The 27,007-nt window shown below is 44.2% G+C and overlaps 1 protein-coding gene across 1 annotated transcript in view; it reads left to right on the plus strand.

The window, feature by feature from the left end:
* The window catches only part of LOC139407431 (sorting nexin-17), a 73,961-nt gene that overhangs the window by 15,291 nt on the left and 31,663 nt on the right, over positions 1-27,007 (plus strand). Inside the window, exons 3-7 of the mRNA XM_071151216.1 lie at positions 5,942-6,059; positions 13,517-13,581; positions 17,575-17,685; positions 18,136-18,226; positions 26,106-26,193. Of these exons, the coding sequence (XP_071007317.1) occupies positions 5,942-6,059; positions 13,517-13,581; positions 17,575-17,685; positions 18,136-18,226; positions 26,106-26,193 (473 nt within the window). The remainder of the gene's footprint in view (positions 1-5,941; positions 6,060-13,516; positions 13,582-17,574; positions 17,686-18,135; positions 18,227-26,105; positions 26,194-27,007) is intronic.

Below are 27,007 nucleotides of genomic sequence, written 5' to 3' on the forward strand. Positions count from 1 at the left end.
CACATAGGTATTCCTCTTGTCCATGTGGTTGAGATTGCGTCGTCTGTGGACCTATTTGGGCGGTAAGCAAATTGGAGTGGGTCTAGGGTGTCAGGTAGGGTGGAGGTGATATGGTCCTTGACTAGTCTCTCAAAGCACTTCATGATGACGGAAGTGAGTGCTACGGGGCGGTAGTCGTTTAGCTCAGTTACCTTAGCTTTCTTGGGAACAGGAACAATGGTGGCCCTCTTGAAGCATGTGGGAACAGGGCAGGCCGTGTCAGTGGCACTGTATTGTCCTCAAAGCGGGCAAAAAAGTTATTTAGTCTGCCTGGGAGCAGGACATCCTGGTCCGTGACTGGGCTGGATTTCTTCCTGTAGTCCGTGATTGACTGTAGACCCTGCCACATGCCTCTTGTGTCTGAGCCGTTGAATTGAGATTCTACTTTGTCTCTGTACTGACGCTTAGCTTGTTTGATAGCCTTGCGGAGGGAATAGCTGCACTGTTTGTATTCGGTCATGTTACCAGACACCTTGCTCTGATTAAAAGCAGTGGTTCGCGCTTTCAGTTTCACACGAATGCTGCCATCAATCCATGGTTTCTGGTTAGGGAATGTTTTAATCGTTGCTATGGGAACGACATCTTCAACGCACGTTCTAATGAACTCGCACACCGAATCAGTGTATTCGTCAATGTTGTTGTCTGACGCAATACGAAACATGTCCCAGTCCACGTGATGGAAGCAGTCTTGGAGTGTGGAGTCAGCTTGGTCGGACCAGCGTTGGACAGACCTCAGCGTGGGAGCCTCTTGTTTTAGTTTCTGTCTGTAGGCAGGGATCAACAAAATGGAGTCGTGGTCAGCTTTTCCGAAAGGGGGGCGGGGCAGGGCCTTATATGCGTCGCGGAAGTTAGAGTAACAATGATCCAAGGTCTTTCCACCCCTGGTTGCGCAATCGATATGCTGTAAAATTTGGGGACCGCTACAATGAATGCAGCCTCCGGATAAATGGTTTCCAGTTTGCAAAGAGTCACTGTGTCTGCTTGGGGGGGGATATATACGGCTGTGATTATAATCGAAGAGAATTCTCTTGGGTGAGGAATCACGGTTCCTGTATGTTTCTTTCATCACACCATGTCACGTTAGTCATAAGGCATACGTCTTTTTACCAGAAAGATGTTTTTTCCTGTCTGCGCGATGCGTGGAGAAACCTGTTGGCTGCACCGCTTCGGATAGCGTCTCTCCAGTAAGCCACGTTTCCGTGAAGCAAAGAACGTTACAGTCTCTGATGTCCCTCTGGAATGCTACCCTTGCTCGGATTTCATCAACCTTGTTGTCAAGAGACTGGACATTGGCAAGAAGAATGCTAGGGAATGGTGCACGATGTGCCCGTCTCCGGAGTCTGACCAGAAGACCGGTTTCCCTCTTTTTCGGAGTCGTTTTTTTGGGTCGCTATAGGATCCACTCCGTTGTCCTGTTTGTAAGGCAGAGCACAGGATCCGCGTCGCGAAAAGCGTACTTGGTCGTACTGATGGTGAGTTGACGCTGATCTTATATTCAGTAGTTCTTCTCGACTGTATGTGATGAAACCTAAGATGACCTGGGGTACTAATGTAAGAAATAACACGTAACCTCTGTCGGCGCCGGAAGAGGATAGGGAATAGGGTACCGTTTTGGAACTGGGTCACGGTCACGTCTGACTGTTATGGTAGTCACGGGTACTACCCCACAGGTTGCCATGGTGCACGTTTCTCTGTAACCACGCCAACCTCTGTTTTTTTTTTTTTTTTTTTTAATTGCGGTGCCACTCCGTCTAATTTACATCTGACAGAATGTGAATGTTAATGCTGCTCTTTGTAAAAAATACTTCCCTGGTTACCACCCCCGCCTGATCACCTGGAGTCCCGTATCTCCTCCACTGGTATGAAAACACAGCTGACCATCACTTACAAATCAACTACAGTAAAATAATGATGTATTTTCAGCAGTAACAACAGGGTGAGACGTCTCTTTTGAAACCAGGTTTGAACTTGCTGCGGTAAAAATGCTCTTAGTTGAGCACGTCTTATTGTGCATTTTGTATAGACACTAGTATCATTTCCTTAGTCTCATCTGTCAGTAGTCACTCAACGCTACAGTACAAACCCATTCCTCCTGGACACGACCCTGTCAACACCACGGTACAAACCCATTCCTCCTGGACACGACCCTGTCAACACCACGGTACAAACCCATTCCTCCTGGACACGACCCTGTCAACACCACGGTACAAACCCATTCCTCCTGGACACGTCCTTGTCAACACTACGGTACAAACCCATTCCTCCTGGAACCGTCCCTGTCAACACTACGGTACAAACCCATTCCTCCTGGACACGAACCTGTCAACACTACGGTACAAACCCATTCCTCCTGGAACCGTCCCTGTCAACACTACGGTACAAACCCATTCCTCCTGGACACGTCCTTGTCAACACTACGGTACAAACCCATTCCTCCTGGAACCGTCCCTGTCAACACTACGGTACAAACCCATTCCTCCTGGACACGAACCTGTCAACACTACGGTACAAACCCATTCCTCCTGGATGTTCTTACTGGTGATGGAAGGGGATGTTAAATGGGGGTGTGAGTGTTATTCCTAGTGACAGCCGTGGTGTGGAGAGGCCCGTGGGAGTTTGTTTTAGAAGGACCCATTCATCTGATCTGTCAGAAACTGTGTCCAAAATGGCCCCCTATTCCCGATGGGGACCCTGGTCAAAAGTAGTGCCCTATATAGGGGATAGGGTGCCCTTTCAGACAGTCAGTGTATAGATTTACAAGACTGATCTGTATGCATGAGAAAGAGGTAGGGCAGCATATCAGTGAAATGCACCTTGAAGTCAGGGACGGACTAGGACAATAATTCAGCCCTGGCATTTTATCCACACCAAACCACAGCACTGCGCACGTCGCCAACTTCACCTTTATTTATTTTTTCCTGCAATAAATTTGGCACATTTTTAAAAAACAAACATGTTTTTTACTTAGTCATTATGGGGTATTGTGTGGGGATGGCTGAAACAAATCTAATTTAATAAATGTTTAATTCAGACTGTAACACAACAAAATGTGGAAGAAGTACTTTCTGAAGGCACTAATTAAAATCATTGGCTAAACGAACTCTAAATATATTGTCCACTGTTGCCATATATTCATCCAACAGTAGATGTCCCAGAAAACCTTTTCAGTTGTAGGCTACTACCCATGATGCCTTTAGGCATATGCCCTCGCAATTGCCAGTGTGCATTTCTCACTCGTGTCTCTCCATATCTCAAAGCCCAATCAAATAGCTTGGTTATAAAATAGTTGCCATTTTGAGCTGAATATTAAGTTGAGAAATAATATCTACAGAAAGCTGAGACCCTCCCCTCTTCAACAGGGACAAGTCGACAAACCTTCCAAAGCTGTTTTTCCCGCAATTGCATTTTTGAAATGTTATACAATAATTAGAGATTGCTTAAAAAAATCATTTGTTGTTGTTATTGCAGCCGGCCATGTCACCTTTTTTCTCAAATGTTTTATATTTTTTTTATACAGAAAATATATTAGTTTGTCAATATCAATCAGCCCACCCCCCAAAAAACATTGTCCAGCCCATCTGGCATTTGCCAGAATTGCCAGATGGCCAATCCGCCCCTGCTTGCAGTTGCTACAGATGCACACTACACCAGTGCCTTTTAGCCCAAAGCTTTATTCAGATCTGAATTAGAACTTCGTTTGATGTCTGTTGATACTCACGGTGCCAGGCAAAGCATATCGTTTCAAAGCCAGAGACCTTCTGATGATAAAGTCCCTGATTTCAATAACAACGAGTGAGTAATGAGCTAAGGGAACTTAGTATGGCTAGACAGTATTAAGCCAGATATATGTGCTGCCTGCGTATGTTTTACATGGAAACTATCCACATCTCCACCAGACTGTCTGGCCTTGAAATAAACCTGTGATTCATCCTCAAACTGCACGCAAGACCTTCAGATGAGTAAGACCAGGTTATCCAATGACCTTCAGATGAGTTTAGACCAGGTTATCCGACCACCTTCAGATGAGTTTAGACCAGGTTATCCGACCACCTTCAGATGAGTTTAGACCAGGTTATCCGACCACCTTCAGATGAGTTTAGACCAGGTTATCCGACCACCTTCAGATGAGTTAGACCAGGTTATCCGACCACCTTCAGATGAGTTTAGACCAGGTTATCCGACAACCTTCAGATGAGTTTAGACCAGGTTATCCGACCACCTTCAGATGAGTTAGACCAGGTTATCCGACCACCTTCAGATGAGTTTAGACCAGGTTATCCAACGACCTTCAGATGAGTTTAGACCAGGTTATCCGACCACCTTCAGATGAGTTAGACCAGGTTATCCGACCACCTTCAGAGGAGTTAGACCAGGTTATCCGACCACCTTCAGATGAGTTTAGACCAGGTTATCCAATTACCTTCAGATGAGTTTAGACCAGGTTATCCGACCACCTTCAGATGAGTTAGACCAGGTTATCCAACGACCTTCAGATGAGTTAGACCAGGTTATCCAATGACCTTCAGATGAGTTTAGACCAGGTTATCCAACAACCTTCAGATGAGTTTAGACCAGGTTATCCAATGACTTTCAGATGAGTTAGACCAGGTTATCCGACCACCTTCAGATGAGTTAGACCAGGTTATCCAATGACCTTCAGATGAGTTAGACCAGGTTATCCAATGACCTTCAGATGAGTTAGACCAGGTTATCCAACGACCTTCAGATGAGTTAGACCAGGTTATCCGACCACCTTCAGATGAGTTAGACCAGGTTATCCGACCACCTTCAGATGAGTTAGACCAGGTTATCCGACCACCTTCAGATGAGTTAGACCAGGTTATCCAACGACCTTCAGATGAGTTAGACCAGGTTATCCAATGACCTTCAGATGAGTTAGACCAGGTTATCCAATGACCTTCAGATGAGTTTAGACCAGGTTATCCAATGACCTTCAGATGAGTTTAGACCAGGTTATCCAATGACCTTCAGATGAGTTAGACCAGGTTATCCGACCACCTTCAGATGAGTTTAGACCAGGTTATCCAACCACCTTCAGATGAGTTAGACCAGGTTATCCGACCACCTTCAGATGAGTTAGACCAGGTTATCCGACCACCTTCAGATGAGTTAGACCAGGTTATCCAACGACCTTCAGATGAGTTAGACCAGGTTATCCAACGACCTTCAGATGAGTTAGACCAGGTTATCCAATGACCTTCAGATGAGTAAGACCAGGTTATCCAATGACCTTCAGATGAGTAAGACCAGGTTATCCAACGACCTTCAGATGAGTAAGACCAGGTTATCCAACGACCTTCAGATGAGTTAGACCAGGTTATCCAACGACCTTCAGATGAGTTAGACCAGGTTATCCAACGACCTTCAGATGAGTTAGACCAGGTTATCCAACGACCTTCAGATGAGTTAGACCAGGTTATCCAACGACCTTCAGATGAGTTAGACCAGGTTATCCTACGACCTTCAGATGAGTTAGACCAGGTTATCCAACGACCTTCAGATGAGTTTAGACCAGGTTATCCAACGACCTTCAGATGAGTTAGACCAGGTTATCCAACGACCTTCAGATGAGTTAGACCAGGTTATCCAACGACCTTCAGATGAGTTAGGCTAGAAAACCTTGTCGACCTTCAGTCTGGGGAAACCACTGTATATCCATGTATTCTGGCCTAACTTCGGTTCCTCTCAACCCATTACTTTTATTAACAAGACGGAATAATAAAATATTCAGAATGTAACTTTTAAGTAGTCAAATATTTTAAGATATGATCTGTAATCAGAGGTGCCTCAAAACATTGGTAATGCTCAATATTTGTTCTGAAGTCCTTTCTTTCCTATAGAGTTCACTGTCTGAAGCCAGTCTTTTTTCCCCCCCTCCCAGATAAAGAAGGAGCATGGCAACAACTTGGTACCTGCTTTCCCCCCAAAGAAGATCTTCACTCTGACACCGAATGATGTGGAGCAGAGACGTGAACAGTTGGAGAAATACATGCAAGCTGGTGAGGGAGGAGGTTCCAGTTCTGTGCTCTGTATTTCAGGGGTTGGGGTCCATTCAATTTTATTTTTAATTACCTCTATTCAGAAGCAGAATTTAAATTCAAGTATTGTTGAGAGAAAAGTTAGCTATTTTCAAAGAGGGTTTTATATTATTGAATTCAGTCATGAATTCATCTCTACTAAATTAAACTAGAAGTGACCTCAGCCTTTCCCATGGGGAGGAGGATATAGTGGAACAGACAGTAGCTGACTCAATTAAAGGGCAGTATAGTAGAATAGACAGTAGCTGACTCAATTAAAGGGCAGTATAGTAGAATAGACAGTAGCTGACTCAATTAAAGGGCAGTATAGTAGAATAGACAGTAGCTGACTCAATTAAAGGGCAGTATAGTAGAATAGACAGTAGCTGACTCAATTAAAGGGCAGTATAGTAGAATAGACAGTAGCTGACTCAATTAAAGGGCAGTATAGTAGAATAGACAGTAGCTGACTCAATTAAAGGGCAGTATAGTAGAATAGACAGTAGCTGACTCAATTAAAGGGCAGTATAGTAGAATAGACAGTAGCCGACTCAATTAAAGGAAAGTATAGTAGAATAGACAGTAGCTGACTCAATTAAAAGGCAGTATAGTAGAATAGACAGTAGCTGACTCAATTAAAGGGCAGTATAGTAGAATAGACAGTAGCTGACTCAATTAAAGGGCAGTATAGTAGAATAGACAGTAGCTGACTCAATTAAAGGGCAGTATAGTAGAATAGACAGTAGCTGACTCAATTAAAGGGCAGTATAGTAGAATAGACAGTAGCTGACTCAATTAAAGGGCAGTATAGTAGAATAGACAGTAGCTGACTCAATTAAAGGGCAGTATAGTAGAATAGACAGTAGCTGACTCAATTAAAGGGCAGTATAGTAGAATAGACAGTAGCTGACTCAATTAAAGGGCAGTATAGTAGAATAGACAGTAGCTGACTCAATTAAAGGGCAGTATAGTAGAATAGACAGTAGCTGACTCAATTAAAGGGCAGTATAGTAGAATAGACAGTAGCTGACTCAATTAAAGGGCAGTATAGTAGAATAGACAGTAGCTGACTCAATTAAAGGGCAGTATAGGCAGTATAGTAGAATAGACAGTAGCTGACTCAATTAAAGGGCAGTATAGTAGAATAGACAGTAGCTGACTCAATTAAAGGGCAGTATAGTAGAATAGACAGTAGCTGACTCAATTAAAGGGCAGTATAGTAGAATAGACAGTAGCTGACTCAATTAAAGGGCAGTATAGTAGAATAGACAGTAGCTGACTCAATTAAAGGGCAGTATAGTAGAATAGACAGTAGCTGACTCAATTAAAGGGCAGTATAGTAGAATAGACAGTAGCTGACTCAATTAAAGGGCAGTATAGTAGAATAGACAGTAGCTGACTCAATTAAAGGGCAGTATAGTAGAATAGACAGTAGCTGACTCAATTAAAGGGCAGTATAGTAGAATAGACAGTAGCTGACTCAATTAAAGGGCAGTATAGTAGAATAGACAGTAGCTGACTCAATTAAAGGGCAGTATAGTAGAATAGACAGTAGCTGACTCAATTAAAGGGCAGTATAGTAGAATAGACAGTAGCTGACTCAATTAAAGGGCAGTATAGTAGAATAGACAGTAGCTGACTCAATTAAAGGGCAGTATAGTAGAATAGACAGTAGCTGACTCAATTAAAGGGCAGTATAGTAGAATAGACAGTAGCTGACTCAATTAAAGGGCAGTATAGTAGAATAGACAGTAGCTGACTCAATTAAAGGGCAGTATAGTAGAATAGACAGTAGCTGACTCAATTAAAGGGCAGTATAGTAGAATAGACAGTAGCTGACTCAATTAAAGGGCAGTATAGTAGAATAGACAGTAGCTGACTCAATTAAAGGGCAGTATAGTAGAATAGACAGTAGCCGACTCAATTAAAGGGCAGTATAGTAGAATAGACAGTAGCCGACTCAATTAAAGGGAAGTATAGTAGAATAGACAGTAGCTGACTCAATTAAAGGGCAGTATAGTAGAATAGACAGTAGCTGACTCAATTAAAGGGCAGTATAGTAGAATAGACAGTAGCTGACTCAATTAAAGGGCAGTATAGTAGAATAGACAGTAGCTGACTCAATTAAAGGGCAGTATAGTAGAATAGACAGTAGCTGACTCAATTAAAGGGCAGTATAGTAGAATAGACAGTAGCTGACTCAATTAAAGGGCAGTATAGTAGAATAGACAGTAGCTGACTCAATTAAAGGGCAGTATAGTAGAATAGACAGTAGCTGACTCAATTAAAGGGCAGTATAGTAGAATAGACAGTAGCTGACTCAATTAAAGGGCAGTATAGTAGAATAGACAGTAGCTGACTCAATAAAAGAGCAGTATAGTAGAATAGACAGTAGCTGACTCAATAAAAGAGCAGTATAGTAGAATAGACAGTAGCTGACTCAATTAAAGAGCAGTATAGTAGAATAGACAGTAGCTGACTCAATTAAAGGGCAGTATAGTAGAATAGACAGTAGCTGACTCAATTAAAGGGCAGTATAGTAGAATAGACAGTAGCTGACTCAATAAAAGAGCAGTATAGTAGAATAGACAGTAGCTGACTCAATTAAAGGGCAGTATAGTAGAATAGACAGTAGCTGACTCATGATCTCCTGTTGGAACATTTCCTCATAGCAACCAGAATGACCAATCCATGTATCAGAATACCTAGTTAGTCGCTGACTGTCTGCTTTTAGCCTGGTGTGGTTTTAGTGTGGGCGGCAGCTTACTTTGCAGGCTTTTGACTCAAGGTAATACTGATCTGAGAACACCGTAAGTACAGGCTGAAACTGGTCTATCTGTTGGCCACACTATAGCTCTAGGTGTCTGAACTAGTGTTATACTTTTCTGAGCAGACCCTAATAAGCACTTACTTGGGGCCAATGCCTCTTGGCTGTCCTCTTCCACCCCGACAGACCTAAAAAATCAGACCAACTCACTGTTCCAATAGATTCCTATCCCAGATAGATCGTCAGAACCAATGGGAAAGTTGCATTATGTTAGGTGTAATATGTACCCAAAAGAAACTGGCCAGGGTTGAGTGGACAGTTAAAACCAATTGTCAGTTTCACCCCTCAGTGTGGGTCCTTGTCAGGAAGTAAATGTAAAATGTTATTTTATTTTTCTGCTCGTTCCTCCTCAGTTAAAGGTCCAAGGGGACGTTAGGTTATGTTGCCCCGTCCAACCTGACCTCAACCTCCGCTTTGGCCTCACGCTTCCCCAAGCAGGTCAAGGGTGAACTGTGGCCGAACACACACACACACACACACACACACACACACACACACACACAGAGAGATAAGAGATGCGTGGAACTGAACTGGCAGCAACAGTGCCCAGTATCCCTCTTCGAGTACTGGCCGTTACCTCAGAACAAACCTAAGCCTTGTTGGGGCATATTTTCTCATAGTCTGGGAGCACACACACACACACACACACTTCCTGGCTCACCGACCACTTCCTGGGTGGGGATAAGGGTTATGGAAAGTAGGATTTTGAATGTTGGTCCCCAAAAAGTCCTCAAGTATACTAAGGGAGTATGCGTGACGCATCTGTGGTGTCGGCCGGCTCTGATGGCCCCGTTCAAACACACTACAGGCAGGTTGCTACAGATTGAGGTCCACGCCGATATAGCCTACTACTACTACAGATGAGGGCCACATAGAACTACTACTACTTCTACTACTACAGATGGATGAGGTCCATGTAGAACTACTACTACAGATTGAGGTCCACGTAGATATATCCTACTACTACTACAGATGAGGGCCACGTAGAACTACTACTACAGATGAGGTCCACTTAGAACTACCACTACTTCTACTACTACAGATTGATGAGGTCCATGTAGAACTACTACTACTACAGATTGAGGTCCACGTAGATATACCCTATTACTACTACTACTACAGATTGAGGTCCACGTAGAACTACTACTACAGATGAGGTCCACTTAGAACTACCACTACTTCTACTACTACAGATTGAGGTCCACGTAGATATACCCTACTACTGATGAGGTCCACGTAGATATACCCTACTACTGATGAGGTCCATGTAGATATACCCTACTACTGATGAGGTCCACGTAGATATACACTACTACTACAGATTGAGGTCCACGTAGATATACCCTACTACTGATGAGGTCCACGTAGTAATACCCTACTACTGATGAGGTCCACGTAGATATACCCTACTACTGATGAGGTCCACGTAGATATACCCTACTACTGATGAGGTCCACGTAGATATACACTACTACTACAGATTGAGGTCCATGTAGATATACCCTACTACTGATGAGGTCCATGTAGATATACCCTACTACTGATGAGGTCCATGTAGATATACCCTACTACTACAGATTGAGGTCCACGTAGATATACCCTACTACTGATGAGGTCCATGTAGATATACCCTACTACAGATTGAGGTCCACGTAGATATACACTACTACTACAGATTGAGGTCCACGTAGATATACCCTACGACTGATGAGGTCCACGTAGATATACCCTACTACTGATGAGGTCCACGTAGATATACCCTAATACTACAGATTGATGAGGTCCACGTAGATATACCCTACTACTGATGAGGTCCACGTAGATATCTACTACTACTACTACTACTACTACTACTACTAATACTACTACAGATTGATGAGGTCCAGATCTAAAAGTGATCTTGCCTTTTACATTTGAGTAATTTAGCAGTCTCTCTTATCCAAAGGGACCTAGTTAGTGCTTTCATCTTAAAGGGAATACTGCAGGTTTAGGTTTCTGTTAAACATTCTGATTGGGTTCATCCTTCCAACTAAAAGTCCCAATACGACATATCCCTTTCTCGACGTCAAAGCCACAACGTTTTGTTGATATAGGAGTTTTTTTGATGAATATAATTCAAAGTGTACGTACAATTAGATGGAATAAAATCAATCTTTGTTCGATTTGTGGAATATATATTGCGCAGCATTTTACGATAGCTAGGTGAGACGACACACATCACAGTCGTAAGTAGCTAAGAGAAACGACCACAGCACAGTCGTAAGTAGCTAAGTGAAACGACCACAGCACAGTCATAGTAAGTAGCTAGGTGAGACGACCACAGCACAGTCGTAAGACATATCTTTAAGATTAACTTTGAGGTTGGGTTGCAGACGTTTTCGGAAGATGGGCAGGGACTTTTAGCATCAGGGGGCAGCTGTTTCCTCCATTGGGGTGTCCGGATAGGGAAGCGCTTTGACTGGGCTGAGCAGAAGCTGACCTCCTGTAGGGGTGGAATGGCCAAGAGACCAGAGGTGGGTTGGGATGTTGGGTTTGAGCATAGCCTGAAGGTAGGGAGGGGCCGTTCCTCTTGCTATTCCATGGTCTTTCAGAGGATGCGAGCTCCTTTGACTGAAGCCAGTGGAGTGTACGGAGGAGCAGGGTGACATGGGAGAACTTGAGAAAGTTGAACACCTGACGGGCTGCAGCCTTCTGGATAAGTTGCAGTAGTCCAGATGGGATATGACGAGTACCCGGATTAGGACCTGCACCGCTTCCTGTGTGAGGTAAGGTCGTACTCTACAGATGTCGTAGAGCATGAAACCCCAGGAGTGATTCCCTACTATGATGTTTGCAGAGAACGACAGGGTGGTCCAGGGTCACGCTAAGGTTCTTTGCACCCTGGGAGGGGGACACCGAACTCTGATGGAGAGGTCGAGCGGACAGGTCTTCCTGGCAGCTCTATCTTGTTGAGCTTGAGGTGGTGGGCCAACATCCAAGCTGAGATATCTGTCAAGTACGCAGAGATGCGTGTCGCCACCTGGTTATCAAAAGTGGGGAATGTGAAAAGTAGTTGTCATCCACATAGCAATGGTAGCAGAGACCATGTGAGGATATAGTATAGCCGAGTGACTTTGTGTAAAGAGAGGAGGGCCTAGAACTGACCCCGGGTGGACACCAGTAGTGAGAGCACATGGTGTAGACACAGATCCTCTCCACGCCACCTGGTAGGAGTGACCTGCCAGGTTGGATGCATTCTGGGAGTGTGCAATTGCCTGAGGCGCCCAGACCTGAGAGGGCGGAAAGGAGGATCTGATGGATCACGGTGTTGAAGGCAGCGGAGCGATCTAGGAGGATGAGGAGTCAGCCAGTCTTGGTTTCTTGAGGAGGGGAGCGACTCCGGCCACCTTGAAGTGAGGGGGGCCGCAGCAAGTGGTCAGGGTAGAGTTGATGAGGAATGGGAGTAGGTTTCCAGAGAAAGTCTAGAGAAGGGAAGAAGGGATGGGGTCGAGTGGGCAGATTGTCCGGTGGCTGGACATCATTAGTCGCAGGATTTCATCTGGAGAGCGAGGGTAAAAAGAGGACAAGGAAAGTTCCCTGTGAGTGGACACATTTGGCTGAGTGAATGATTTCGTTAACCTTTTTTTCAAAGTGGTTGACAAAGTCATCTGCAGAAAGGGAGGGAGGGGGTGGAGGATTAAGGATGGGAGAAGGTGAAAAAGTTTCCCAGGGTTGGAGGCAGAGGCTTGGAATTTAGAGTGATAGGAAGGGGTTTCAGCAGCAGATACAGAAGAAGAAAATGTAGCAAGGAGAGAGTGGAAGGATGATAGAACCTCTGTTCTGTGATCACTCAGTGAGTCACTCAGCCGGAGAGCAGGAGGGGAGGGAGGGAGGAGGGTAGGGTTGACGAGGCAGACAGGAGTTAGAAGGATTTAGGGGAAGGATGTGATGACGGAATAGAAGAGGAGAGCAGTTGGGGAAAGCGAGCGACGATTACGACGGTGCATGACCATCTGGGTAGGGGCTGAGTGGGTAATGTTGGAAGAGCGAGAAAAATAAAGTAGTGATCAGAGACCTGGAGGGGGGGGGGGTTGCAGTGAGATCAGTAGGCAAATATGCTTGACCTAAAGATGAGGTCAAGCATATTGCCTGCCTTGTGAGTGGGAGGGGGACTGGGAAAAGGGTGAGGTCAAAAGAGGCAAGTCGGGGAAAGAAAGAGGTGGAAAGAAATGAGTCGAAGTATGGAAGTTGAAGTCACCCAGTACGATGAGTGGTAAGATATTGTCATCTTATCAAGGTGTCATTGAGGAACTTACCAAGAACACCTAGTGGTGCATCCTCGTATGATGATGCAAAATGTATCATTTGATTTCATACAGGGATGATTTCTGTATTTTGAAAGTTACATATCTTGAAACCCTGATTTTCTGACGGTCCCAAAATGTTTTATTTATGTCAACAATGGACTAATGAAACCAAATACCAACACAGTTTTTGGGTGGAATTTTCTTTTAAGTTTGAATGGACAAGTGACGGCATGGAGTTTTAAATGAGGAGATGGACAGGTGAGAGAGGGGGAAAAAGAGAATCTCCAATTTCTCTTTTATAATCTTCTCTCTCTCTCTTCCAACAGTGCGTCAGGACCCCATGCTCGGCGCCTCCGAGATGTTCAACAGCTTTCTAAGGAAAGCCCAGCAGGTTGGTACTGTAGCTAGTTGTTATTACCCCCTGGCTTTCTTACTGTTCTGTCTGTAGCTAGCTGTCCTTTACTCCCGGCTGTGTATTTGTTCTGTTCAACGTAGCTGATCTATGTTCAGAGCAGTTCTGTTCTACGTAGGACGTCTCGTCAGGGGGCGTGTGTGTCAGTTCATCAGGAAGCTGTGGGTGTTTTTAAGTCGTATGTACCTGATGCCCATGGAGTACACCGTCCAATGAAATGCTTCCTTGCAGGTTCCCTCTCGATAATACAACAACCATAACAGATAAGATATGAATAAAAAGTAAATGGCTCGGTAGAATAGAATATATAAACTCGGCAAAAAAATGAAACGTCCTCTCACTGTCAACTGCAGCAAACTTAACATGTGTAAATATTTGTATGAACACAACAAGATTCAACAACTGAAAAATAAACTGAACAAGTTCCACAGACACGTGACTGACAGAAATGGAATAATGTGTCCCTGAACAAAGGGGGGGTCAAAATCAAAAGTAACAGTCAGTATCTGGTGTGGCCACCAGCTGCATTAGCTACTGTAGTGCATCTCCTTCTCATGGACTGCAGCAGATTTGCCAGTTCTTGCTGTGAGATGTTACCCAACTCTTCCACCATGGTACCTGCAAGTTCCCGGACATTTCTGGCCCTAGCCCTCACCCTCCGATCCAACAGGTCCCAGACGTGCTCAATGGGATTGAGATCCAGGCTCTTCGCTGACCATGGCAGAACCTGTCTTGCAGGAAATCACACACAGAACCAGCAGTATGACTGGTGGCATTGTCATGCTGGAGGGTCATGTCAGGATGAGCCTGCAGGAAGGGTACCACATGAGGGAGGAGGATGTCTTCCCTGTTACGCACAGCGTTGAGATCGCAACAAGCTCAGTCCGATGATGCTGTGACACACCGCCCCAGACCATGGCGGACCCTCCACCTCCAAATCAATCCCGCTCCAGAGTACAGGCCTCGGTGTAGCGCTCATTCCTTCTACGATAAACGCGAATCCAACCATCACCCCTGGTGAGACAAAACCGCGACTTGTCAGTGAAGAGCACTTTTTGCCAGTCCTGTCTGGTCCAGCGACAGTGGGTTTGTGCCCATAGGCGATGTTGTTGCCGGTGATGTCTGGTGAGGACCTGCCTTTCAACAGGCCCTCAGTCCAGCCTCTCAGCTTTTTGCGGCCAGTCTGAGCACTGATGGAGGGATTGTGCGTTCCTGGTGTAACTCAGGCAGGTGTTGTTACCATCCTGTACCTGTCCCGCAGGTGTGATGTTCGGATGTACCAATCCTGTGCAAGTGTTGTTACACGTAGCCTGCCACTGCGAGGACGATCAGCTGTCCGTCCTGTCTCCCTGTAGCGCTGTCTTAGGCGCCTCACGGTACGGACATTGCAATTTATTGCCCTGGCCACATCTGCAGTCCTCATGCCTCCTTGCAGCATGCCTAAGGCACGTTTACCCAGATGAGCAGGGACCCTGGGAACCTTTCTGTTGGTGTTTTTCAGTCAGTAGTAAGGCCTCTTTAGTGTCCTAAGTTTTCTGAACTGTCACCTTAATTGCCTACGGTCTGTAAGCTGTTAGTGTCTTAACGACCATTCCACAGGTGCATGTTCATTAATTGTTTATGGTTCATTGAACAAGCATGGGAAACTGTGTTAAAACGCTTTACAATGAAGAGCTGTGAAGTTATTTAGATTTTTTTCAGAATTATCTCAAGACAGGGTCCTGAAAAAGGGACGTTTCTTTTTTTGCTGAATTTATATATATATTTATTATTTCATAAATACAGGAAGGCAATATCATAAATACAGGAAGGCACTCACCAATATTTATGTTTTGGGAAAGGGGGGATTGGAGAGCAAGTGTTTTACATTGTGCAGTATTTAGCGATAATAAATAAGTCTAGGAGCATCAGTCGTTGTGCGTGCTAAGGTACAGGCCAGTTGAAGTGTTCAGCAGTGTGTGTCAGTTCTGTTCTACGTAAAACAGACTCCTCAGCAGGCTGTTAGCTGTTTGATGCTCTGTTAGCCATGTGGCACAAATACCCACAGACACACACACACACACACACACACACACACTGCTGACTCAGTAATTGCTTCAGTCTTGGTAATAGTTATCAGCCACAGTTTGACATTCACAATGTTCGTCATAGTTCACACGTGGATGTGTGTGTGTGTGTGTGTGTGTGTGTGTGTGTGTGGGGGGTGCGTGTGGGTGGGTGGGTGGGTGGAAGGGGATAGAAAACAGCATGGTGGTCATTGTAGGCAGTGTTTTTTGGGGAAGGCTGCTCATACCGTTCTATTCTCCTGCGTGTGTGTGTGTGTGTGCGTGAACTCTAGTGTATATGTTAAACGATTCTTTCAGACACATCACTACGGTGACACAACCTCACCACCATTGGTCAGTTTGAGCCACCCAGTGACACGCAGCCAGTGTAGGAGTTGAATCCTCTCTACCGTGTTTACTGTGTAATCTGCCATTAACGAATGAAGAACAGATGTTTTAAATGTGAGAGGAGTTATGAGTCACTGTGTGTACATTACTGTCATACAGTATGCCAAATCATGATGTATAAACATACTTATGTTGAATGGTATTTTAGATTTTTTCTCTAAAACACAGAAGACGTTACAGAGAGAATCGATCCAGGGAGTGTGAGTGTGAGTGTGTGTGTTGGTATACCCAGAGCTTTTTGTTAACTGCGTTCCTTTCCTAGAAAACTGTTTCCTCAGTTGCTTGTTAGCATATAGATGGAACATTGAAATGATTGATTGGAATGAATATTCATGATATGTTCACAGTAAATCAATGCTAGTGTTCCCATTGGCTCATAGCGGGATGCTATTGCTGCTCAGTGAAGGCTAGTTTTCCTATTGGTTGATAGTGTGAGCATGGAAGTGAGAGTCATCACTCACCCCAGGAGGTGACCTGACTGTGCTGCTAGGCTACTTTCATCAGATATGTCATTCAAGGTGGTGTACACCATGCGTCTCTCTAGATCTCTCTATTTTATCATCCTCCCCCCCTCTCTCACTCCTCTGCATCCCTTCATCATCCCTCATTTCTCCCCCTCCCTCCTCTCCCCCCTCCCTCCTCTCCCCTACCTAATGCTGAAAGGACAACAGCAGAATAGAAAATGAGTTCTCAGCCAGCAGCCAGCCAGCCTGGCCTTGGCACTTTATGGGAGCCACACACACACACACACACACACACACACACACACTTCCCCAGCAATCCAGATACACTCTGACACCTCCTGTCTAGCAGTGGGGGACAGGGAAAGATTAAACATTAATTTACCCAGAATGGGCACGAAAGCTGAGAGGAGGAGGAGGAGGAAGCAGGCAGAAGGTTAGCTGCTTAGATAAATCATTAAAGTATTTTTTTTCTTATTCATTTATTCATTTATTACAATAAAAAAATATATATTTGATCCCCTTTTTCTCCCAATTTCGTGACTACGGGTTCAGGAGAGGCGACGGTCGAGTCACGAGTCCTACGAAACATGACCCGCCAAACCGCGCTTCTTAACTCCCACCTGCTTAACCCGGAAGCCAGCTGCACCAACGTGTCAGAGGAAACGCCATTCCGCCCGACCCGCCACAAGTAGTCGCTAGAGCTCAATGAGCCAAGTAAAGCCCCCCCCCCCCCCGGCCAAACCCTCCCCTAACTCGGACGACGCTGGGCCAATTGTGCGAGCTTCTCTGCTTTTTAAATTTATTGTCGTCTTCCTCCTGTCAATGTAGGATTGTCATGCTTTTTGAGGACATCTGTAATAAGACATTATGTAACTATATGGTGTCATAGAAGCATAAAATCCAGATACTGTCTCTTACAGGGAGAGTGGGGATAGATAATAACCTACTTCCCTGACTGGAGAGAACTAACTCTCTGGTCTGTACTGACTACACTGTCTGTCATGGAACACATTATGTCTTCTGTAACCTGTATATAACCTGTCAATACCGTATAGGAGACCCAGCAGATCCCAACCGAAGAGGTTCCTCTGGAGATCTACCTGTCTAACGGCCAGAAGGTCGAGGTCAACATCCTGACCTCCGACCAAACAGAGGACGTCCTGGAGGTAAACCGTCTGGGGTTTCAAAAGACACAGATTCATAATCCAGATTCAGACTTCTACTGGATGTTAGTAATCGGTGGTGTTGAAGAGTTCATAGAGTGAACACAATATACTGAATGTTTTTTTTATACAATGAATAGCCTTGCCAACACTACCAGGAACCCTATGGAAGCTTAGGGAGAGAGAATTCACTCTGGATAGCCATAGGTGAAGGCAGCATTCTCTCCCAGATAGATTCAGAACCGTTATGTTGAACAGACAGCTGTTACTATAACTGTGTTCTCCATAAAATGATGTTATATACGAGAAGGACTTGACCGGAGACTGTATAGCTGTGGATAAAATACTTTTTGAAAGCTACAGTATGTTTTGGACGAGTTGTGTTTTCATATCTAACACACAAAAAAAGAGATGAACCAGAGATGATCTTCCTGTCTGTTTTCTGATTCGCAGGCTGTTGCGTCAAAACTGGACCTTCCTGATGAGCTGGTTGGTTATTTCAGTCTCTTCCTGGTTCGAGAAGGAGTGGACGGGGGATTAACGTGTAAGCATTAAACTTTAACCCTCCGCTAACCGTTCAGAGGACTGGAATACAGTGGTATCTGAATGAAATGCAGTGGTATCTGAATGAAATGCAGTGGTATCTGAATGAAATGCAGTGGTATCTGAATGAAATACCAAATGGCTCTATATCCTATACCAGGGATGGAGTGGGGGCCACAACAACATTCTGAATTCATAATGAGGGGCTGCAGTGGTTTGTGGGTCTTCGTACCCACACATGCAGTCAGAGCCGGCCGTGGCCTTTTTGGGGACCCTAACGCTTCGATCACACCAGAATTACATTCATTTCCAATGGAAAACGCTGCGTTTGCCTTGCAGCATTGCGTTGCGGAGGCAGCCGCAGTGCGTTCTGTGTGGGCGGTGCGTACATTTAGGATTTATCAAACGTATGTGTCAAACTGTATGTGTGGACGGCTTGACAGAAATGGTAGCAGAAGGTGAATGTTGAACTGTTACAGACATATCAAGATGACGCTGTCTACTATTTTGCGCCACGACGATGTGATAGAAGTGTAAAAACAAAATGTTATAAAAACATTTTTATTTTTTATAATTTTTTTTAATAACAAATATCATGCAATTCTACTTATATTGTCTTGCAGTTTTACAGTTCATTTCCTGTAGTTCTACACAGTTTCCTATAGGAGAGAAATGTTTGCAGTTTTACAGTTCATTTCCTGTAGTTCTACACAGTTTCCTATAGGAGAGAAATGTTTGCAGTTTTACAGTTCATTTCCTGTAGTTCTACACAGTTTCCTATAGGAGAGAAATGTTTGCAGTTTTACAGTTAATTTCCTGTAGTTCTACACAGTTTCCTATAGGAGAGAAATGTTTGCAGTTTTACAGTTCATTTCCTGTAGTTCTACACGGTTTCCTATAGGAGATAAATGTTTGCAGTTTTACAGTTCATTTCCTGTAGTTCTACACGGTTTCCTATAGGAGATAAATGTTTGCAGTTTTACAGTTAATTTCCTGTAGTTCTACACGGTTTCCTATAGGAGAGAAATGTTTGCAGTTTTACAGTTCATTTCCTGTAGTTCTACACGGTTTCCTATAGGAGAGAAATGTTTGCAGTTTTGAATATGATATCTGAGTGAGAGTGACTAACAAAATGAATGGCGGCCCCTCTGTCAGTAATTCAAACAGGATTACAACAGGTTTAGATGGGTTAGTTAGTCTAGCCAGCGATCTAAAAGATGTTGGCTGACCTGGCATTCTTGAGCGTGAAAAAACCCAGCAGCGTTGCAGTTCTTGACACAAACCGGTGCAGCTGGCACCTACTACTATACCCCGTTCAAAGGCACTTAAATATTTTGTCTTACTCATTCACCTTCTGAATGGCACACAAACACAATCCATGTCTCACTTGTCTTGAGGCTTAAAAATCCTTCTTTAACCCGTCTCCTCCCCTTCATCTACACTGACTTGAAGTGGATTTAACAAGTGACATCAATAAGGGATCATAGCTTTCACCTGGTCAGACGATGTCATGGAATGAGCAGGTGTTCTTAATGTTTTGTACACTCAGTGTATATCCCCTACATACTCACACTACCCTATGGGCCCTGGTCAAAAGTAGTGCACTAAATAGGGAATAGGGTGCCATTTGAGATGTCACTAGTCACCACAGCCACAAAGTGAAAATAATTGTCTATTGTAAAAGTCATGAAAACAAAAATGAACTTATTGGTCTTCATTCAAGTTTAGGGTCTACACACAGATTTTAAGAAGAGAAATTGTAGAAATATAGGTAGGGTTTAGCCAGACGTGACTTTGTGGCAGTGGTAACTTGTGATTACCACAGAATTGTTCTAGCTGGCTAGGGGGATGTTTTGTGACAGACATGAGAGAGAACCAATAACTCCTATTGATGACGGTCTCTCTAGTGTCTCCTGTTGTTGGCGGTCTCTCGCTCTCTAGTGTCTCCTGTTGATGATGGTCTCTCTAGTGTCTCCTGTTGTTGACGGTCTCTCTAGTATCTCCTGTTGATGACTGTCTCTCGCTCTCTAGTGTCTCCTGTTGTTGACGGTCTCTCTAGTGTCTCCTGTTGTTGACGATCTCTCTAGTGTCTCCTGTTGTTGACGATCTCTCTAGTGTCTCCTGTTGTTGACGATCTCTCTAGTGTCTCCTGTTGTTGACGGTCTCTCTAGTGTCTCCTGTTGTTGACGGCCTCTAGTGTCTCCTGTTGATGACAGTCTCTCTAGTGTCTCCTGTTGTTGACGGTCTCCCTAGTGTCTCCTGTTGATGACGGTCTCTCGCTCTCTAGTGTCTCCTGTTGTTGACGGTCTCCCTAGTGTCTCCTGTTGATGACGGTCTCTCGCTCTCTAGTGTCTCCTGTTGTTGACGGTCTCTAGTCTCCTGTTGATGGCGGTCTCTCGCTCTCTAGTGTCTCCTGTTGTTGACGGTCTCTAGTCTCCTGTTGATGGCGGTCTCTCGCTCTCTAGTGTCTCCTGTTGATGGCGGTCTCTCTCGTGTCTCCTGTTGATGGCGGTCTCTCTCGTGTCTCCTGTTGATGATGGTCTCTCTAGTGTCTCCTGTTGATGACGCTCTCTAGTCAAATCAAAATCAAATCAAATTTATTTATATAGCCCTTCGTACATCAGCTGATATCTCAAAGTGCTGTACAGAAACCCAGCCTAAAACCCCAAACAGCAAGCAATGCAGGTGTAGAAGCACGGTGGCTAGGAAAAACTCCCTAGAAAGGCCAAAACCTAGGAAGAAACCTAGAGAGGAACCAGGCTATGTGGGGTGGCCAGTCCTCTTCTGGCTGTGCCGAGTGGAGATTATAACAGAACATGGCCAAGATGTTCAAATGTTCATAAATGACCAGCATGGTCCAATAATAATAAGGCAGAACAGTTGAAACTGGAGCAGCAGCATGGCCAGGTGGACTGGGGACAGCAAGGAGTCATCATGTCAGGTAGTCCTGGGGCATGGTCCTAGGGTTCAGCTCCTCCTCAGAGAGAGAGAAAGAGAGAATTAGAGAGAGCACACTTAAATTCACACAGGACACGGAATAGGACAGGAGAAGTACTCCAGATTTAACAAACGGACCCTAGCCCCCCGACACATAAACTACTGCAGCATAAATACTGGAGGCTGAGACAGGAGGTCTCAGTGTCTCTGGTTGTTGACGGTCTCTCTAGTGTCTCCTGTTGTTGACAGTCTCTAGTGTCTCCTGTTGTTGGCGGTCTCTCGCTCTCTAGTGTCTCCTGTTGTTGGCGGTCTCTCTAGTGTCTCCTGTTGTTGACGGCGGTCTCTCTAGTGTCTCCTGTTGTTGACGGCGGTCTCTCTAGTGTCTCCTGTTGTTGACGGCGGTCTCTCTAGTGTCTCCTGTTGTTGACGGCGGTCTCTCTAGTGTCTCCTGTTGTTGACGGCGGTCTCTCTAGTGTCTCCTGTTGTTGACGGCGGTCACTCTAGTGTCTCCTGTTGTTGACGGCGGTCTCTCTAGTGTCTCCTGTTGTTGACGGCGGTCTCTCTAGTGTCTCCTGTTGTTGACGGCGGTCTCTCTAGTGTCTCCTGTTGTTGACAGCGGTCTCTCTAGTGTCTCCTGTTGTTGACGGGCTCTTGCTCTAGTGTCTCCTGTTGTTGACGGCGGTCTCTCTAGTGTCTCCTGTTGTTGACGGGCTCTTGCTCTAGTGTCTCCTTTTCACTCCACTTTATGGAAAATGTGTCAGTAACAGGAAAGACCCGGTCAGAAAACGTCTTCGTATGGTTGCCCATATACTGTAGGTTGGTGACTAGATGTACCTACAGACATCTTATCAGACTTACTCAGGTTCTTTCCCTGGAAACGCACAGCAGAGCGGAGGGACACCTGATGTGAAACAATACAACTATTATGTGACTTAAATCATAAATGGAAAGGAAGTAGAAAAGGAATTATACAATAACATTTTCATGCCTTCATTTTAACTTTTGTTTTTGCTTATTTGGTTCCTAAATCTCCCACTAGGAAATTAATTGAGGAGCTGACTGCAAAATATCGGTGCAAAATATTTGAATTGTTGCAAAAATATTAGCTAATCACAAGAAGTGTGTTCCAAAGGGCTCACTATTCCATAAAATGCACAATGGGCCCTGGTCAAAAGGTGTGTACTACGTAAGGTATAGGGTGCCATTTGTGACGTTAGACTAAAACGAATTACCTTCATAACAGAGTGAGTGAGATAGCAATGAGATCACTGTCATCTTTCTGTAAAGACGTTTTTAACAGGTTTTTAGATTTTGATTTGGTATTTTAATTCATGAATGAGCCAACATTGAGAGTGAGGCTTGGAAGGGTGTGGTGTGCATACTGCCCAGCATACTAAAACTCCTTGGAGGAGGAGTGACGGTCTGTGTGTGTAGTTAGCATGTTTTCCTCCTGTAGGCTAGCTAAAATAATGAGGCAACAATTCAGGAGTCAACTGAAGTTCCCCTATGAACTAGATTGAACCTCTGTAAGATATAACTTTGTCTGTCGATCTATGTTGGACAGAAGTATAAATGCAACATGCAACAATTTCAACTCATTTTACTGAGTTAAAGTTCATATAAGGAAATCAGTTAAATGGCCCTAATCTATGGATTTCACATGACTGGGAATACAGATATATATATATATCTGTTGGTCATAGATATCGTCATAAAAAGGTAGGAGTTGTGGGTCAGAAAACCAGTCAGTATCTGGTGTGACCACCATTTACCTCAAGCAGAACGACACATCTCCTTCACATAGAGTTGATCAGTCTGTTGATTGTGGCTTGTGGAATGTTGTCCCACTCCTCTTCAATGGCTGTGTGAAGTTGCTGGATATTGGTGGGAACTGCAACATGCTGTCGATCCAGAGCATCCCAAACATGCTCAATGGGTGACATGTCTGGTGAGTATACAGGCCATTGAAGAACTTCCAGTAATTGTGTACAGATCCTTGCAACATGGGTCTTTGCATTATCATACTGAAACATGAGGTGATGGCGGTGGATGAATGGCACGACAATAGGCCTCAGGATCTCGTCACGGTATCTCTGTGCATTCAAATTGCCATTGATAAAATGCAATTGTGTTTGTTGTCCGTAGCTTATACCTGCCCATACCATAACCCCACCGCGGGGCACTCTGTTCACAATGTTATCAGCAAACCGCTCGCGCACAAAGCGATACACATGGTCTGCAGTTGTGAGGCCAGTTGGACGGTCTCTCAGTTGCCAAATTCTCTAAACTGATGTTGGAGGAGAAATTAACATTAAATTCTCTGGCAACCGCCTTGGTGGACATTCCTGCAGTCAGCTTGCCAATTGCAAGCTCCCGCAAAACTTGAGACATCTGTGGCATTGTGTTGTGACAAAACTGCACATTTTAGAGTGACCTTTTATTGTCTCCAGCACAAGGTGCACCTGTGTAATGATCATGCTGTTTAATCAGCTTCTTGACATGTCACACCTGTCAGGTGGATGGATTATCTTGGCAAATGAGAAATTATCACTAACAGGGATGCAAAACAAATGTGTGCACAAAATTTGAGAGAATTAAGCTTTTTGTGCGAATGGAACATTTCTGGGATATTATTTTATTGTATTTTATTTAACCTTTTATTGAGCTAGGCAAGTCAGTTAAGAACAATTTCTTATTTACAATGACGGCCTACCAGAAGGCCTCATGCGGGGGATGAAATAAAAAGTAGGACAAACGCACTTCAAGAGACACCACAACACTACATAAAGAGAGACCAAAGACAACACAACATGGGAGAAACACATGACAACACAGCACAAAGGGCAAGACGGTAGAGACAACAATACATCACACAAAGCAACCACAACTGTCAGTGTCCATGATTTGAGTCTTTGAATGAAGAGATGGAGATAAAACTGTCCAGTTTTGAGTGTTTGTTGCAGCTCTAGCTGCTCGAGAGCACCCTTTACCTGCCGATCTATAAATTACGTCTCCGTAATCTAGCAGGATGGTCATCTGAATCAGGGTTAGTTTGGCAGCTGGGGTGAAAGAGGAGCGATTATGATAGAGGAAACCAAGTCTAGATTTAACCTTAGCCTGCAGCTTTGATATGTGCTGAGAGAAGGACAGTGTACCATCTAGCCATACTCACAAGTACTTGTATGAGGTGCCTACCTCAAGCTCTAAACCCTCAGAGGTAGTAATCACACCTGTGGGGAGAGGGGCATTCTTCTTACCAAACCACATGACCTTTGTTTTGGAGGTGTTAAGAACAGGGTTAACCTCTAGCGTCGCGCAAACCCGTATCCGGGAGCGTAATCATAGCCTCAAGCTCATTACCATAACGCAACGTTAACTATTCATGAAAATCGCAAATGAAAGAAATATATTGACTCACAAGCTTAGCCTTTTGTTAACAACACTGTCATCTCAGATTTTCAAAATATGCTTTTCAACCATAGCTACACAAGCATTTGTGTAAGAGTATTGATAGCCTAGCGTAGCATTTAGCGTTAGCATTCAGCAGGCAACATTTCACAAAAACAAGAAAAGCATTCAATAAAATAACTTACCTTTGAAGAACTTCAGATGTTTTCAATGAGGAGACTCTCAGTTAGATAGCAAATGTTAATTTTTTCCCAAAATATTATTTGTGTTAGGAGAAATCGCTCCGTTTTGTTCATCACGTTTGGCTAAGAAAAAAACCAGAAAATTCAGTCATTACAACGCCAAACTTTTTTCCAGATTAACTCCATAATATCGACAGAAACATGGCAAATGTTGTTTAGAATCAATCCTCAAGGTGTTTTCACATATCTATTCGATGATAAATCATTTGTGGCAGTTGGGTTTCTCCTCAGAAGCAAACAGAAAAATACATGCAGCTGGAGATTACGCAATAATTGCGACAGAGGACACCAAGCGGCCACCTGGTATATGTAGTGTAAAATGGTCAATCTTCCAATGATATGCCTACAAATACGTCACAATGCTGTCGACACTATGGGGAAACGACAAAGTCTAAGCTCATTTGTGACCCATACACAGCCACATAAGGACTCATTGAAACACAGCGCCTTCAAAATCTGGGGGTACTTCCTGTTTGAAATTTCATCTTGGTTTCGCCTGTAGCATCAGTTCTGTGGCACTCACAGACAATATCTTTGCAGATTTGGAAACGTCAGAGTGTTTTCTTTCCAAAGCTGTCAGTTATATGCATAGTCGTGACAAAATATCGCGCTTAAAACGGGAACGTTTTTTTATCCAAAAATTAAAAGAGCGCCCCCTATATCAAAGAAGTTAAGGGTAGATAAAGCTTGTTGAACACTATGAAAGCTTCGTTGTAGAGCATTAAACACAAAATCCGGGGAGGTGCCAGCACGTGGGGCCTAGGATCGAGCCTTGGGGTACTCCCATGGTGACAGGCAGTGGCTGAGACAGCAAATGTTCTGACTTTATACACTGCACTCTTTGAGAGGGGTAGTTAGCAAACCAGGCCAAAGACCCGTCAGAGACACCATTACTCCTTAGCCGTCCCACAAGAATGGAATGGTCTACTGTATCAAAAGCTTTGGCCAAGTCAATAAAAATAGCAGAACAACATTACTTAGAATCAAGGGGAATGGTGACATCATTGAGGGCCTTTTAAGGTTGCAGTGAAACATCCATAATCAGAGAGGAAACCAGATTGCATATCAGAGAGAATACTATAGACATCAAGAAAGCCAGTCAGTTGATTATGGACAAGTTTTTCCAACACTTTTGATAAACAGGTCGCAATAGAAATAGGCCTATAACAGTTAGCGGTGGTTCTGTCCAGATGGACCCTGCTGTGTTCTGTCCAGATGGACCCTGCTGGGTTCTGTCCAGATGGACTGTCCTCATCTGTCTGTCTGTCTCTCTCTCTCTCATTCTCTCTCCAGTTGTGAGGAAGCTGCAGGAGTTTGAGTTACCGTACGTATCAGTCACCAGCTTACGAAGCTCAGAGTTCCACATCATCCTGCGGAAAAGGTATCTCTACTCCTCTACCTCTCTACATGTTGATTGTCATGTTCTAACTACTTGTGTAGATATGCAGCTCCAATCAGAACTACAGTCACTTGAATTGAATGGCTGGCAATTAAATGCAGCAAAGATACTCAACAAATGCCAACCACTCGGCTCTTTTTAGGAAGAAGCAACTGTTACAAGGTTTCTCTGCTTCCAAGTGTCGACAAGTGAGGACCAGTCTGGATTCTCTAATCTAGCTACATAATCTCTTCCCATAGATGATCTCGTGAAACTGTTTTGACTATACCACGAACCTTACCGAGAGATGTCACCGGTACTGTACTTGTGACCTCCCCAGACACTTGGGTATCCTGAGTTGTCCCAGTATGAGTCCAGCTGGTTTATATAAAGTGAAGCCATCTGGTACAGAGAGAAATATAACAGATTGACTGAAGAGCGAAGAGTTTTTATCATGAGCAACAAAACAAAAAAATACTTCAAGGAAGTCTGGTCCTCTGGCTACCATGTGTGTTAGTGACGTGAGGTTTCTGTCTGCAGTCTGAGACCTGATAACTTCTCTCCCTCCTCGACTTTTAGCACCTGTCTTATGTCAACTTCCTCCGTCTCTCTCTGCTTCTCTTTGATCTCCCCCCCCCCCCCCCCCCCCCCCCCCCTCTCGCTTTGGCTCTCTCGTTCTCTCTCTCTCTTGCACGCTCTTTCTTTCTCTCTCTCCTGACTCATCACTATGCACACTCATAACATGCATAATGACACAACACAGACACTTTCACTCACCATATGCTGCTGCTACTCTGTTCTTTGTTTTACTCTGATT

This window comes from Oncorhynchus clarkii, chromosome 4 (genome assembly GCF_045791955.1).
Source record: "Oncorhynchus clarkii lewisi isolate Uvic-CL-2024 chromosome 4, UVic_Ocla_1.0, whole genome shotgun sequence".
Taxonomy (NCBI): domain Eukaryota; kingdom Metazoa; phylum Chordata; class Actinopteri; order Salmoniformes; family Salmonidae; genus Oncorhynchus; species Oncorhynchus clarkii.